Source organism: Phytophthora ramorum (genome assembly GCF_020800215.1).
Source record: "Phytophthora ramorum isolate Pr-102 chromosome Unknown Phyram_PR-102_s0020, whole genome shotgun sequence".
NCBI classification, from domain to species: domain Eukaryota; phylum Oomycota; class Peronosporomycetes; order Peronosporales; family Peronosporaceae; genus Phytophthora; species Phytophthora ramorum.
This window is the reverse complement of record NW_027150666.1, coordinates 236,475-251,929: the sequence shown is the minus strand read 5'-3', so window position 1 is coordinate 251,929 and position 15,455 is coordinate 236,475. Positions and strand designations below refer to the sequence as shown.

Here is a 15,455-nt window from a genome sequence, read left to right as displayed (position 1 = left end):
CTACTCCGACAACTCGGAAGACCACTCGCTACGGAGACGCTGGCTGGACCGGCTTCTCGTCTGCAGACGCTGCTGTTGTTTCACCTTTTGCTCCGCGTGACCAGCTTCAACGTCCTTCTTCCGCGCAAAGCGCATTGCTACACAAGAAGCAAGTATCACAACAGCCAGCAATGCGCCAACGCACTCCGCCACCACGATAGGTGGGCCAAACGAGACTACGTTCGACTTGCTAGGCACAATGCATCGTGGTCCAGTCCACGTGCTGCTGACGCATTTGCAGCGCTGGTTCACACATCTTCCCGTCAGCACAGTCAGCGACCTGGTTTTGGTGGAGCTTACCAACGTGTTGGGACGCTGACGATGCTTTGACTGAACGGTGCAGTCGGCGTCCGATCGACAGAACGCCTTGCCATCCACTTCGACGAGTTTGTTCTTCTCGTCTTCGTACTCGTTGAGGTGATCCAGAATCCATTGACGCGTAGGGTGCGTCTTTGGATCGCACCCGACACTCATGAGCGAGTTGCTGGACAGGTCCTGGTACACGCGGATGTAGTCGATCTTCAAGAACATGGGGAACGAGTCGCAGATGCTGTTCGCGACCGGGTCCAGCCCGTCTCCACGACACGGCTTCTTGGGGTTGGGTGGCTGCGCGCCCCACTTGCTGGACATGGCCACGTTGAAAATGAGGTACAACGGCTCCTCAATCATGATCTTGCGAGGGTTCTTGACGTTGCCACCTTGTGGAGGATCCGTGATGGTTTTAGCAGGAATCTCAAACAAAGGCTCCCCCGACAGCATCCAACGGACGTAGCCAGTAGGGCCTGGAACCCACTCCACTTGGTACTCTAGGAACTCCGTGTATGCGGCCATGTGCACCGGCCAATTTGCTGAGAGTGCATCCATCTGGAAGGCGAAGCTCGAGTCATCTAGAGGCACGACTGGCGCGTCTTTTAGTGATTTACAGCTCGGGTCCGGGTTCCCAGCGCTGCAGATGAACTCGCCCATGTACGAATTCATGACGGAGAAGCAGGTGCCGTTCGCGTTGATTCCCCATCGGTCCCCATCAGTGGACATGAACCCCAAGTCCGAGTTGATATCGAAAGAGGCTGGACACTTTGCGAGTGAGCAAACGTTGTCTTCAATCCCAGCGTTCAGTGCGGCTTCCACGACGGCGTAGTTTTGAATCTGGCTGGCGTTTTGCTGGCAGAAATTATTTGCAGCGTACCGCAGACGCTGGTACCAGGACTGGTGGCCACGCGTTCCGAGATACACGCTCTCTGGGATGCCTGGGAGATTGGCGCCTGGCGTCTCGCACGAACTCGAGTATATGCACAACTTGTTCTCGTCCACTGGAGTGACGACTCGGAAATCCGGTGGCATGCCAGGTCCTACCTGGATGGACGATGATATCGTGGTGCCGCCACCCTCTACAATGTCGATTTCAGGCGCACCGCGGCCCTGGTGCGGGTTTAACCCAGACCCAGGGGCTCCTTCGCACGCACTGATGCGCTGGTTGCTTGGATCTAACGTGTCCGGGTCGCACAAATCGTAGGAGAATGGCCACATGCGGTTTGTGGAGCCACTGAAGATTGCTCGACCGAGATTTCCCATCATCCAGATTCCAGGCCAAGTCGGGTAGTAACGCTGTGATGCAGCTCGAGCGCTCGACTCCAAGAGCTCATCAGGATTGCCAGATGACCGTGTCACAGCTCCAGGAAGCTGCGCTCGCACTTCGACCATGCCGCCCTGCATGCAAAACTTGTTCCAAGACTGCGCCATACCGCCACGGTAAAACTGTGGAAGAAGAACGTTTGCGTCAAGCATCAACACTGGTGGTAGATCAAGCAAAGGAGCGCTTACGAAGGTGACGTTCTCGAAGCCTGGTTTCTTCATGTAGCTATTCCAGACCTGGAGCTGCATCACCGAGTCTTCCACTTCAATCTGGAAGCTGCAGACACCGTCGGCGTCACACGCCGTGGTCGTTTTGTTGTGCGCGTAGACTTCCATCGCGTCGTTGACTCCATCAGGCTTCTCGATCGAAGTCCACATGTGGTCGTCTCCAGGGCGAAAACTTCGTCCTGCCATGCTGAACTCGTCGCTCATGACCAGATCCCACGTCTCGCCGCGCGAGGTGTCCCAGGTGTAGCTCTCCTGTGGGGTGTCAGGGTCTACCCACATCTTCAGCCCAGACTGCGTTACCAAACGGTTGTCATTCCGGCGGCTTGGCGAAGCGCAGCATCCATGCACTCGGGCAACTACAGAAACCACGAAGACAAGCGCCAGCATCGATCCCGCCAACTAATACAAGTGGCGTGATCTGCTGCCAGTATTTTTCGGAAGACGTGTACGGATCAACTCAAAAAAGTGCGAACGAGCTGGTTTTTCCGGGACAGGAAGCAAGTTGTTCCTACGAATACGCCCGCTAATTTTTCTTACGGGTTTCCACTCCACCAGAGATGATGTTTTAGGACATACTTGATAGATTTTGACGCGAGAGTGCCAATGCCACAGAATTCGTGACCCCTGGAAGAAAATAGAGTCTGCGTGTACTTGCACCTCATAAAGTTGATCCGGTAGCCTTCTTCTTGAACAGGGCCTCCAACAATGAGCCCTCTTTCTCGGTCAACCTCAACGCCTGGGCGATCTCCCTGTTCTGTAAAAACAATGCCTCCTCCTACGTGTGTGCTTGAGGTGTGAAGATTAAAGTCGCCAAATCACCAGGTATTCGTCAGGTAGAGATCAAATATTGCTGCATGAGTCGAAGATGAATGTGTCCACGATACAACCCCCTGGTTTTAGTCGCCATAGGAAAAAAAAACTAGAACGAAGTTCCAATAACTAACCACGACCTTGTCCTTCAACGTGAAAGTTGACCCAAAGACAAGCAAATACAGCGTTTTCATTCATGAAACACTTCGCAACGATATTCTTGTAATCGCCAACCTTTCAAATATGAAACATTCACGGGATGGTGAGTCGGAAGCCTACAATTCTTGTGCTCGGCAGACAGAGTATCGTCGAAAATACCCCCATCACTTGAACAAGGGCTTCAATTGACGCCCAAACCGGAGAAAATTTCGCTGCATAGGTCATGATGTGGGTGTCCGGTACCCACTCTTCCTCATCGCTCTCACTTGTATCCCTCGCTCCCAGATCTGCCACCAACGTTTCGTGCAACGTAGGCATCTTCGTGCCATTACCACCTCCGTCTTGGGTCAAGGCAACGGGCATTACAATCCCCTCAAATGCAAGCAAAGGCACATCATTGCCGAAACCGAAACCGTCCGCCGTGGTTGCCTTCGCACCAAGGCACCCAACGCTGTGCCAACTCTCGATGTCTTGGTCAAACGAGAGCCTCAACACTGGTGTAGATATTATCTTCACTAGGCTATACTGGATAACCTCCGTGGACGAGGTTCAATGAGTCCTTCACGATTCTCAGGCGGAACTGAGCTTTGAATTACACAAAAAAAAAACACACACACACACACAAACTACCTAAAACAATCCGACACCTCGTGCGAAAAGTAGCGTGTTTTGTCTAAGAAAGATAATGTTGGTTTGCTACTGCCCACCTCCAAAGTCTACGGCTCCGACCGGCACAGGAAATCCGGCGAAAGCAGCGCATGCTCAAACGCAAAAGCCACAGCGTCCAAGCTGCCTAGTAGTCGTAGCATCGGCGTGAAGAAGTCACTTTGAGTCACCAGGCTCGTCACACGTTCGCTAGCATCATCCAATTGAAACCTCGTCGAGCCGCTCAGGTCAATTCGCTGGTTCAACAGTTTCTGCGCCAACTTATCATCGCCGCCATCGGTACACAGGTGCGGGAACAGGACACTTAATGTTCGTGAAGTGATGGTCACACTTGTTCTCGTCGACACAACCAGCGAGTTGTCTGCATTCTTCTCCATGTTTCCAACCTGGACCTTGACATTGTCGAACAACTGTAAAATGCCCCAACTCTCCATGACCACACCCGGGCCATTACCTGCCGCCGACGCAACATCAGAAGCCAACGATCCTTGGACAAAATCCAGCTGAGCTCTAGCTGCATGTTTTGGGAGTCGCGTCCCCAGCTCCAGCTCGCAGCGGAACAATTTGAAATACTCCACCGCTACGCCCCAGATGCTTTTTCTCGCGAGAAGAAGCGAAGTAATACGACTGCGACGTTCTTGCAATTGGGTGACTTCTTCACGGAGCTGTTCAGTGGTCGACACAAGGTTGGTCAGCAAGTCTGTCTTCCTCTTCCTAGATCGTCTCTTGATTTCTCGGTGTTTTTTGCGTCTAATGCATCGGCCAAGCTCAAACAGCGAAGTGGAATTGTCATCAGGCGTTGAGGCCCGGACCAATGTCTCGTTTCGCTTCCTCTTCGCATCTCCCGGTGGCTTTGTACCAGCAGCGGATTGGGTCAGTTTAAAACCTCGGCCAGATTGGCACAAGGCTGTTCCCAGTTCTTTCTGGTGGCCTATTCCATTGGTGATGCCGTGGGACGTCCTGGGGCGGTGCGCTATAACGTTGATGACCTGGTCACTTAGGAGGTGGATGCTGGGTGGGCAAAGAACACTTGAGTTCATGGGACTGTTGATCTGCTCGTCGCGCTGAGCAATTCGAAATGAATCGGTAGCGAAGCTGTTACAGTCAACGGCATCCCCCCCCCCCCCCCCAGCTCTATCTTCATGAACGCTCCATCCGATTTCGTAGCCTTGCACGGCGTCCGGTAATCGATGCTACGGACGGGTTCGACGCGATGTTAGTCTTCTGTGACGTGCGCCAAGCCAGTAATCGTGAATACTGGACGCGTACATGTACCTGCACAAGGTCGATTTGCAGCGACTCTAACTTCACGCGAGCATTGATTACGTTGTTCGGGTTGGTTGTAAAGCCTGCGAGGCAACTCCACCTACCGAAGGCTCTCTTACCCCTGAGACTTCGAACTACTCAAGATCGTAAGCTTTCCAAGTTTTTCTGGCACGGATTTATCTTTACCACTTCCAGGCAAGTCGATATATCTCAGATGCTTCTCTTGCCACGTCCAAGTGGACTGACGCAGTCCTAGCCGATATCAACGGCAAACGGATGCTCACACCTCATGAACAAGATAACGATTCATACGATGAAGAGCGAAGATCTGGCGCGACTGATTTCTAGAGACTACAACGCATTTCAACACAATTCAAGTGCTTGAGACTTTGTTCGATGTGATGGCTAAGGTGCACACTTGACAGGCCAAATCCTGTCGATCAGAGCCTTGTACTCTCAGCCGGGAGATATCGGTCGAACGTACTGGTTATTTATCTCAACGCAACCTAGATACAGCGAGTCCACCTAACTTCAACAGTTCATGTACAGTTTGATAAATTTTTGTTCGATGCTCGCTGCAAACTTTGCAGTGCAACGAGGTTACACTGTTAAAAGGTAAATACGCAACGTATTGTAATACAGTCTAGCTAACACTCCATTATCATTTCCGAAAGAGTAAGAAAAGCAAAAGTGAACGTCTTTAAGACGCTACATTGGCCTTCTTGGCGTCGTCCCACAGCTTCGAATACTCCTGCCAACGGCGGTAATTAATACTGTCTGGTGCCTTGCTGCCCAATTCCTTGAGCCCCAGCTTCTCGTACATGTAGTTTGGTTTGAAGCCTGCGTCGAGCCACCTGTCATACTCCTCCTTCTCCTTCACGAGCTGCTTGTCCGCCTTCGTCATCTCAGTTGCAGCCTTGCTCTTCAGCTTGCCGAGTCTGTAGTTGATCAGCCACTTCCTGATCCAACTGGCATCCTTTCCACCCGCTTGCGCGCGATCTTTGAATACCTTCATGTACGCTTGGTGCCGGCGGAAATTGCTGCTTTCCGAAGCCTTGGCACCCAGATTGGTGAGACCCAGCTTGGTGTAAATCGTCTCGGGCGAGATTTTTGCCGCCAACCATTGGTCATACTCCTTCTTCTCCTTTAACAGCTCTTTCTCCGCCTTCTCAGCCTCCTTCTGGAGCTGCTTGGGCGTCTTGCTCAATTGAAACCCAGCCTCGCGCTTCAGTTTCCAGACGCGAAACTTGGTCAGCCACGTGGGCGCAGGGACTATCCTCTCTTCCTCTTCGGAAGTGTCGACGTTGGTCTTTGTCTCGGAACGCAGCGCACGCTTGAAAGTGCTTTCAAACTTGTTGATTGAGCGGGCCGAAGTGGAGGTGGCGGCCTCAACGTCGCTGCTGCACGCCAACACGGTGGCCAGCGTCAGCAGCAGAACGAAAAACGATCGCATGACGGTTCTTGAAGGTGCGAAGCAAGACGCTCCACCGAATTGAGCGGGGCAGAGCGAATCGAGAAGTAAGCAAAACCTAACAGTGCTGCTTTCTGCTGTGTTCTGGGCCGGCACGAATTGATTTGTTCGGGTGCTATGCACGAGCAGCAAAATGAGGATTTGTTACTAGGCATAGCTCAACGATGGTGACGAGACCGTTGAATACATGGGTACACGCCCACCGCAGTCTCTAGGAGGATGCTCATATCACTTGTAGCAGTCAACGCAGATACTACATGTATTTGCCGCGAGGCTTCTCTAGGTATACGCCTTCGGAGACTTCGGTCTGAGCGCATTGCAAAAATATGGTTTGTTGACGTGCCCATTTAGCCGACGTCTGTTGTGCTGCATGAACATGGGTTAGTCGCTCACTCTTCTGTCACTTGATTCTTGAGGCATGGAACAGACCAACGTGCCGGATCCTGTCGAACATCCGCTATTCCCGATTCCCGACACATAATAAAAAGTTTGCTTGGTGATCTCAAATCTCTCGGAAGATGCTGGATCGTCCGTATGTCCTGCCGGACACTGCCTGACAAAGACAAAAGCCATTCAACGCATTTGTGGCTACACTGTACCGTATCTATGATAATGTGTTTTAGGTGTTGTATTAAAACAGCAAGTCCGAGCACAAAGTGATCTCACACTTGCCAGCGCTGCCATAAAGCAGGTTTTAGCTGATCGTTGCGTCACTGAACTTGAGCCACTCAAGTTGTGATCATGGACACAATTACTCGATGTTTGACCAGTATGGAATGCCTACCACGCAAAGCACTGATATACTTCAGAAGTTGTGTTGATGATGAAAGCGCTGATGCGCGTTGTCTCTTAGTTAGGTGGAACGTATCGGAAACATAACAACTGCATGTATTATGACTGTGCCAGAACCGGCACCAACCATTTCCGACCCGACTTCAACCCGAGACCCACCAAATCACTACAGACAATCCTCTCGGTCGTGATATCCTGAGTAGTGATACCCTCCACGGAGAGATATGGGGAGGGCTCCCGATGACCGTCACCATACAAGCACGAGTCAAATATACCTCTACCCTCTAGTTACTGGTTTGTGATACAAAACACGTCATTATCACTATTCAAAGGTGCTTAACTATTGCTAAGGTCCATTTGGTGCAGGACGTCCGAAGAAGTCGAGCATCGACTTTTGCTGCTTGTGGCCTTGTCTACACGCAAGCTCCTCTCTAAATACTCGCTGCATCGTTCGAAGCCCGATAACGTCCCTTGAACGGACCCCCATCGCACCGGCGGTAACGAAAAGTTGTGCTATCCATTGAAGACGCTCCTTCAGCTCCTCTGTGGACAGGTTTTCGGGCGTTGGATAGGTTGAAGAAGTGCTTTCTTCTTCTTCGTCCTCGATACCGCCATCACCGACATCTTGACCGCACCCAAAAATGGACGGTAAGGAAGCAGCGTGCTGTCGAGGGATGCTGTCGAGAGAGTGGGGTCTACCAACCATTCCCAACCTCCCAAACGAACCGCGGTTAAGTTCAAATGTACCAATTTTACGGCACATTTCTGCCTTGTAATAACTCCAGCGAGTGATAATGTGGTGGTTCCCGACGCTATCACAAAGGAGAGGATTGTCTGTACATGTATGGTGTACCTGCACTGTACATGTACTAAAAAGCGTAAGCAGCGCGTCGGACGTATTATAAACCACTTTGGTACGGGTTAACACGCATTCATGGTCTCCGAGTTAACGAACGCGTGGTGTTGCCTTCTGGACTCTGGCCGCTGAAACACTGTTTGCTTTTCTAGTCATGGTCGTGAGAGCGCGAAAGCCACAAAATTGATCCCTTGAAAATGATTATGCCAAAAGTTGTCACGCCCAACCTCGGTTTCTTAGCGCACTGCTTCTTCCACCATCAGCAATGCAGAGGCCTCTAGACTTAGACTTTGGGCATCCGCCGTAGCGTACTTTGTAGCATGCATTTCCAGCCATAACGTACCAGGCAGTTGTCTTCAACACAACACAACACATCCATCAAATGCATTGTGTGCGACCATTTCGTGGAGCCCAAGGCACCATTCCTAAACGCGTCACAATCAGAAAGTACATATTGTACGCTGTGCGCATATCTTCCAGCAGTTTGCCCCGTCAAATGGTCTCTACCAACCTCGGACCCTCTCGATAAATCAACATTTTGAATTGGCCAGCCCGACTTGTACCGCACGAGTTCTTCTCTAATAATAACGCTCACAATACTCGCCACATTTGGCATTGTTTTGTACTCGTCTGGTGCATCCTGGATGTGAACGGTTGTGCTCACAACAAAACCACTAGCCCCAGCTTCAATACGACACCCTAGTCGCTTGCTGTGAAACCTGCTCTATCAGGTAAGAGAGGGTCACTTGTCCAAATCAAAGTCCAATAAATATATTTATATATTCCTATTTTTACTAGTAAATGGTAGGAATAGTACATGATAATAGCGTATTTTAAACAGTGAAGTACTTGCACAGGCCCTTTCTCATGCTCCTTGTAGCTTTCAAATCTGCTCGCTATTATAATAGTAGCTCAAAATATACTTGCACTTCGCTATTTACTGCATTTTCATGTGGAAATTCCAGTGGAACAGAGAAGTATATGATATCTCGCCGTTGCCGTCAACATTGCAATGGCGGCCACTGTTCCCAGACAAGGGACCACAGTTGGATGTTGTGTGTTTCATTGCAACACGAGCAATACAATTCAAAATATGGATTAATACATATATATCACTTAATGTTGTAATCTGACCTTGGAGTTACAATATTTTTCCGGCGTATAGACCAATTTATTTTTTCCGCGATATTCAATAGCTCGGGAGGCAAATAAGTATTCGGTAGACAGTGCTAGTCAATTTTATTTACATGACAGTGTAGTGCGGTGCTCATGTGGTTCCTTAAGAATCGCTCGGCGCTGGAAACCGTATCAACAAGCACTTCAGTTTGCCCGAATCAGACGCACTGGAGCAGACAGCGAGGGCCACGACACGATAGCTGAGACGCACTTTGTTCTTGGTTTCCGACATAGAGGGTTGGAAACTGACGCGCTTTGGTGCAAAAACAAAATCTGAGCTTTTCGATCATCAGGTTGCTTTGAATTATTTATACAGGAAATGCTATCTTCTGTTCATCAGCGCACGATCGGTGGTAGGGAAGAAGCATTTTAAGCAGATTTCGGTCATAATACTATCAGCAGGGAACTTGTCTACACTCGGCTTCAGTTTTGAGGGGATCAGCATGTCGTCGCCATCCTCTGGGCACCTGAAGAAGTCGCCACGCAGAGAAAGTCTTACTCTTCGTGCAGCATCATTTATATCGGTGGGCCTGGCACCTTCCGCTCGATTGAGCCTGTCTGACACATCCCGAGTGCGCACACTGCTTTCCTCCGCCGTGCTCAAAGCATTTCCCAGCTGATCGGACGATCTTGGTGCAGTCTGGGTGTCCGCATGTCTTCGACCCTCCATGCGCGATGCACAGACCTTTTGACTGGGCGCCCTTGATGCACCCTGGCTGCGAACACCGTTTGCCTCCGTGGCCAACGCACAAACCTTCTGACTGAGCTATCTTGGAGCAATCTGAGTGCGAGCAAAGAGCTCTGATGCGAGATTTCCGGGGTCGGGCATCTTCGTTAGTTTTCGGAGACCTGTCTGCACCTCCTCTGACTCCCCGTACTTCGCCACTCCCGTCCGATTTCATTGCCATTTCAGGAGGCCACTCGTCTAGCAAAAGCGACATCATGGAAGTGTGGCTTTGCTTCTCTTGATTCGAAGTAATGGGCGTAACAACTCCGGTAGAAACCAATGGAGGTTCAAACGACGAGGGTTTGGTGCTGACGTACTGATCTGCTGCCGGAAAAGTCATATCGCTGTCGGAATGGACGGTTTGGTGGTCACCTCCACTTGTATCCATCCCTTGAGGCCACACTCCCAGCAGCAGTGACATCATGGACTCTTGACCAGACGTCGTAATTTCTCGGGACTGGATTTCGGTCTTGTCTCCTGCCGCAGCTCGTCCCGCGCTAGCTGGAGAATATCGCCGTCTACTTCCTCCGTGATGAGAGCACTTTCCTTTTGACGCAGCCGTCCTACCACAGCCTGGGTGCGTGCAAATTCTTCTTCCGCCGTGAGCAACGCACAACCCTCTGAACTGAGCCTGCTTTTCGCATTCTGGCTGCGAACACTGGCCGCCCCCAGTGTGCGTCCGGCACTTGCCATTCGTTTGGGCCTTGTTGACGCAGCCAGCAGTTGAGCATTGTCGGTGAGTAATCTGTTCAAAGCGTTTCGATTTCGTCTGCGCCATTGACTCTTGAGATTCGTGACACAAACTGCTTCGGGTTCTGCTGGTTTTGATTTGAAGCCACGATCGAGGTAGCCCCCATTTCCTCCTCACCGTCAACGCCGTGCACTAATTTTACGTGCGTAAGAATCCGAGGAAAGCAACGGAACTGAAAATACCACCTTCAGCTTCAAACTTGTTAGTAGCAACATCACCATCAAATGTCCGAGCTAAACATGTCTTATCAATTTACATTCAAATGTACTCAAACGAAGGTTCTTCACGCTTGACGCTCTATTATTTCCTCGTTTCCATCTCCGTCAAAGCAAGACGAACTCTGTAATGTCTCCTGGCACCTCGTGCGCTGGTTCTGGAGGCCACGCGTTCCCCACCAGCAGCGACATCATGGACTCGTGGCCTTGAACTTGTTGGTACGGAGCAGTCGGCAACGATGCAAAGTCCCTGGACTGGGCTCTAGACCCGTTGGTTCGACGTCGTGTCGAAGTCTGTCGCCCTCCTCCGTGGTCCGCGCACTTGCCCTTGGACACCACTTTCTTGTCACAGTCTGGGGCGGTACAAATCCTCCGTCCGCCATGGGCAGCACACAGGCCTCTGAATTGAGCCTGTTTGTCGCAGTCTGGATGGATGCACTTGCCGCCGCCTGTGTGGGTCCGACACTTGCCTCGCGACTGAGCTTTGTTGGCACAACCTGGATGCGTGCACTGACTGCCTTCCCCCGCCGGACGACCGATTTTTTTCGACTTGGCCGGAGCAATCGATCCGCTTTGCGGGCGCTTCTTCCCACGGGCCCTGCGGGCCTCTCCATCCGACGCGACGGCCATGAACGACGTCAATGAAACTCGGCACTTGCTCGAATTGAGTGAGGACGAAAGTCGCTTTTTCTTTTCCTGGCTTCCTGGCCAATACATTTTTGGAAGCGGTATAAACGGATAACCGAGGATATTCGATCGTGATTTGAACGAAGGCAAAGTACAAACCCACCGTGAGAACTAGTTACTTCTGGATTTGGATATTGATTTGAATGGTGAAGTTGACGTTCATCGCTGTAAGTACAGCCCAGAAGGCGAAGAAAAGCATGACTTTCACTCGGATTGTGGAGATTGAACTCACGATGCAAAATAAAATCTGCGCAGAGAGTACATGTAATCGCACGTTGCAGTGCAAGTGCTGCTCACTCAGCTGCGGTAAGAGTTTTGTTTATGCTGTGCGCATACTTCAACTCCGTGGAGATGTCTGTCAATGTTTGCCGCACTCGGCGAATTTCTTGAAGAGGAAATCGTCAACAGCTTTGTGCCTTCTTTGGCCGCCGCTTTCCCTTTGAAGACGAACCTTGAATGCTTTTTCCTTGAGAAAAGTAATCGTGAGTATATTATGTTCTTTCTCTCTAGGCTTCGCAGCAGCTTGAGGGGGCAGTAAACTGAGGACTTCAGTGTGAATTGCGTAATAAGAAGTTTGAGTTTGGATGAGTCTCTGATTGCGACGGAGAAAGATTACGAGATGCTGCTCGATACCTCGTCAGTTAATCGTACACAGAGATGTTTCGCAGGCTACACGCAGTGCTGTCCAGCATATATTATGTACAGCGCGGGATATCTAATACTGCAGCTTCTTGCTCGTGTTGCGGAGACATGATGAAGATGGAATGAGAACAAAGTTGCCTAATCTCGTTCGTGACGACAGCATGTATTGAGGTGGCTTGTTGGTGGCAAACCATCTGGACTACATAAGAGATCACGCTACTTTTACTAACAAGACGGCGCCGTAATAGTAGCAATCCATAATTTATAAATCTGCCAGGTTGTGTGCTGTTCGAGTTTCTGTTAGTAGACTTTAGTTCGCAATTTTCTTTCGACTTCCCAAATCGCGCTATTATCAGTCCTCACGATTCCAACGAAAGAGACTATTGACGCTCCCAAGGAAGTATGCGGGATATGGGCATTCTGCTGCTGATTGCTGCGATCGCGCTTGTCGATCGTTCCTCACCGCCTTGGCAGTGTCAAATAGTGTTTTTGCACCCCCGGTTGAAACCGAGAAAGCACGCATTGGACTTCAGAGGTTCCAACGCACTCTCGAAGTGATTGCTATGAATGAAGATGTCTACAAAGAAGAGAGATTTGAATTTTGGATGGCCGAAGAACCTGAAGCAGAATGTCCTTGGCACATCCGCAAAGAAGGCGGCTAAAGAGGCAGCGAAGAAGGCACAACTCCAAGTAGCCGTGGCGAAGGCGATGGGGATGGGGAACGAGAAAATGCTCACGAAGATGCCAAGCAACGATGAATACATCTTCCGAGCGTTTAAGAAATGGCACTTTAAGACGGGGTATTTTGTCAAACAAGTCGTGGCGATGACTACAAAACTGCAATTCCATCCCATTGCTGATCGTACCGAGTGTATGTACAAGATATTGCTGAAGGTTCTAAAGACTTTGAGCTTAAGATACAGCCGCAGCAGCAGCGTAGTTTTGAAACGTGAATATTATAGTCATTCCCTCAGCTTAGGATAGATACTACAGTACTTCTTTGTGCTCGCCTTGAAGTTGCTCCACATCTGTATTCCGTCCAAAAGAGCATGTCGATCAAAAACAACCATATGCCCAACCATCTTCAGATCCAAAAGTGAACTAATGCACAAGGTCTTATCCGAGATGTCGTCTCCAAGTCGCAATGGCTCGAAATCTCCTACCAAGTCCCCTCCAGCCACTTCTACAAGTGATAAAGTCGACGATTCTCTTGGTGGGAAGGTCTTGAGTCAATGGAAAGTGTCCGACAAGGGTCCGGAGCTGCTGGTGATGCAGGGAGATCTCACGCTGTGCTCAGCCGACGCCATCGTGAACGCCGCCAACTGCCAGTTGCTGCATGGCGGGGGGTTGGCAGCCGCGATTGTACGCGCGGGAGGCTCGTCCATACAGGTTGAGAGCACGAACTGGGTCAAAAGCCACGGCTCGTTAAGTGTCGGAGACGCGGTGACGACTGCAGCGGGGAAGCTGCCGAGTCGCTACGTGATCCACACAGCGGGGCCCAATGTGGGCCATGCAACCCTCACTGCAGAGCACGCCAAGCTGCTGCGTCGAGCCGTGCACAGTGCATTGATGGAGGCGCATCGACTGGAGCTCACGTCGGTGGCGGTGCCCGGCATCTCCACGGGCATCTTCGGGTATCCGCGGGACTTGGGGGCCAAGGAGATCGTGACGGAAACGGTGAAGTTCTGCAAGGAACGTGGAGATGTGACCAAGGTGCAACGCATTGCGTTGATGAATATTGACGACCCGACGGTGAACAGCTTCGTCAAGGCGCTGGAAGATGTCAAAGTGAGAAATGATGATGTGGACATTGGTGGGCAGCTTTCTGGATTGAACATTCACGATTGAGAGTGGGTGGGTTGAGGCTTTGGTTGCTTTCCTATGGCTATTGCTTGGTGGTAACTTTCTTGGGTTTGAGAATGAGTGAGTGTTATCTTTTTCAGATTGCCGTTCGTGGTTTTTATTCGAGTGCTGTCAGGCTAGGCGCGATCTCTCGGGTTTTGACGTCTTCGACCTCTCGCACACCTACTCGAGGACATTGAGGTTTTCGTTGGAGAACTTCAAAGGTGCGGTGCCACATCCACTGTCACGATTGCAAGCAGGCGTCCACTCGTAAAAGACGACCCAACTCACGCGACTGTCCGGACCGGTGAGAGACAAATTTTGAGGGGCTCTAGCGTCAAGACAGACAGCAGTGACGAGGGCGAAGAGAGGGGTGGAGTTGTTCATTGGAGGTGGACTGCTTACGCTAACTCACGCTGAATCTTCTGCAGCTTGTACAGCACTTGAGCTGCAGTCGGCCGATCCTTGGGGTTCACGGACACACACTCGTTCCCCAGCGCCACCATTGAGTGCATGGCACCAGGAGAAAACTGCACGCGTAGCTTACCCGTGGCCATGCGCTGGAGGATAGCCAAGTCGCGCATTCGACGACCCGATCCATCGCTCTCTGTCGCGTGGGAATACGGGAGCACGTGCATATCCAGCTCCGACAGCACCACCCCGAACGAGAAAATGTCGGCCTTGTCGTCGTACCGCTCCCCCATGAGCACTTCCGGCGCCATCCACAGCGAGGTTCCTACTCCAGCCGTCATGGTGTGGTCTGCGCGCTCCCGAGACACACCAAAGTCCGTCAGCTTGGCGTCCAGGTCGGAAGTCAGCAAAATGTTCCTGGACTTGAGATCGCGGTGGATCACAACGGGTTTCATCGAGTGCAAGTAGGTTAGTGCGTGTGCAGTGTGCAGTGCGATCTTGACCTTGTCGTTGTCGAAGCCGGTGGAGTACTGCTGGTCATTGTACGAAGCAAGAAGCCCCCTCAAGTCCCCACCTTCCATGTACTCCGTCACAGCGCATATATCGCTTAGCGCATTCCACGCTACGCCCACGAACTGAACGATGCACGGATGATCCAGAGACGCCATGAGCTTGACTTCAGCCAAAAAGTTGTTGACGTGGGGGACGCTTTTGCGGTTTGCCGGCAACATTTTCTTGACAGCAACGACGAGGCCATTGAAGACGCCCTTGTACACCTCGCCGTACCCACCTCGGCTGATCAGCTCCCCGACCTCGATTCTCTCTCTCGGGATACGCGCTGTAGTGATACCATCGTCAGTCCAGAGACCCACTTTACTACGTGGACGATGGTGTCCTCCTTGAGGCGCAGTTCCCTGTCTCGTAGCGGGGGAAGTGGCGTCGTGGTTTCCAACAGGTGTTCGGTGAAGGTGGTATCCTCCGTCTTCTGGGCCGAGTCTGTTCTCTTCCAGCCACGCTAGACTTTCACCTTTGTCGAGAGTTGCCGTCGCTGACGGTCTCCAGCAAGTGAAAACGGCGATTCCAAG

General features: G+C 51.2%; 3 protein-coding genes across 3 annotated transcripts; 1 reads left to right on the top strand and 2 right to left on the bottom strand.

Annotated features, from left to right (window-relative positions):
- Positions 1-5,500: 5,500 nt before the first annotated feature.
- KRP23_14120 (RxLR effector protein) lies at positions 5,501-6,253 on the bottom strand (the record flags this gene model as incomplete). The annotated part of the gene is made up of 1 exon (XM_067884912.1): positions 5,501-6,253. The coding sequence occupies one exon, from the start codon at positions 6,251-6,253 to the stop codon at positions 5,501-5,503; it is 753 nt and encodes a 250-aa protein (XP_067737674.1).
- A 4,643-nt stretch (positions 6,254-10,896) lies between these two features.
- KRP23_14119 (putative WRKY transcription factor 19) lies at positions 10,897-11,418 on the bottom strand (the record flags this gene model as incomplete). The annotated part of the gene is made up of 1 exon (XM_067884911.1): positions 10,897-11,418. The coding sequence occupies one exon, from the start codon at positions 11,416-11,418 to the stop codon at positions 10,897-10,899; it is 522 nt and encodes a 173-aa protein (XP_067737673.1).
- Positions 11,419-13,221: 1,803 nt separating this feature from the next.
- Positions 13,222-13,965, top strand: KRP23_14118 (uncharacterized protein; the record flags this gene model as incomplete). Its single annotated transcript, XM_067884910.1, has 1 exon — positions 13,222-13,965. One exon carries the CDS (start codon positions 13,222-13,224, stop codon positions 13,963-13,965), a length of 744 nt encoding a protein of 247 aa, XP_067737672.1.
- Positions 13,966-15,455: the final 1,490 nt, after the last annotated feature.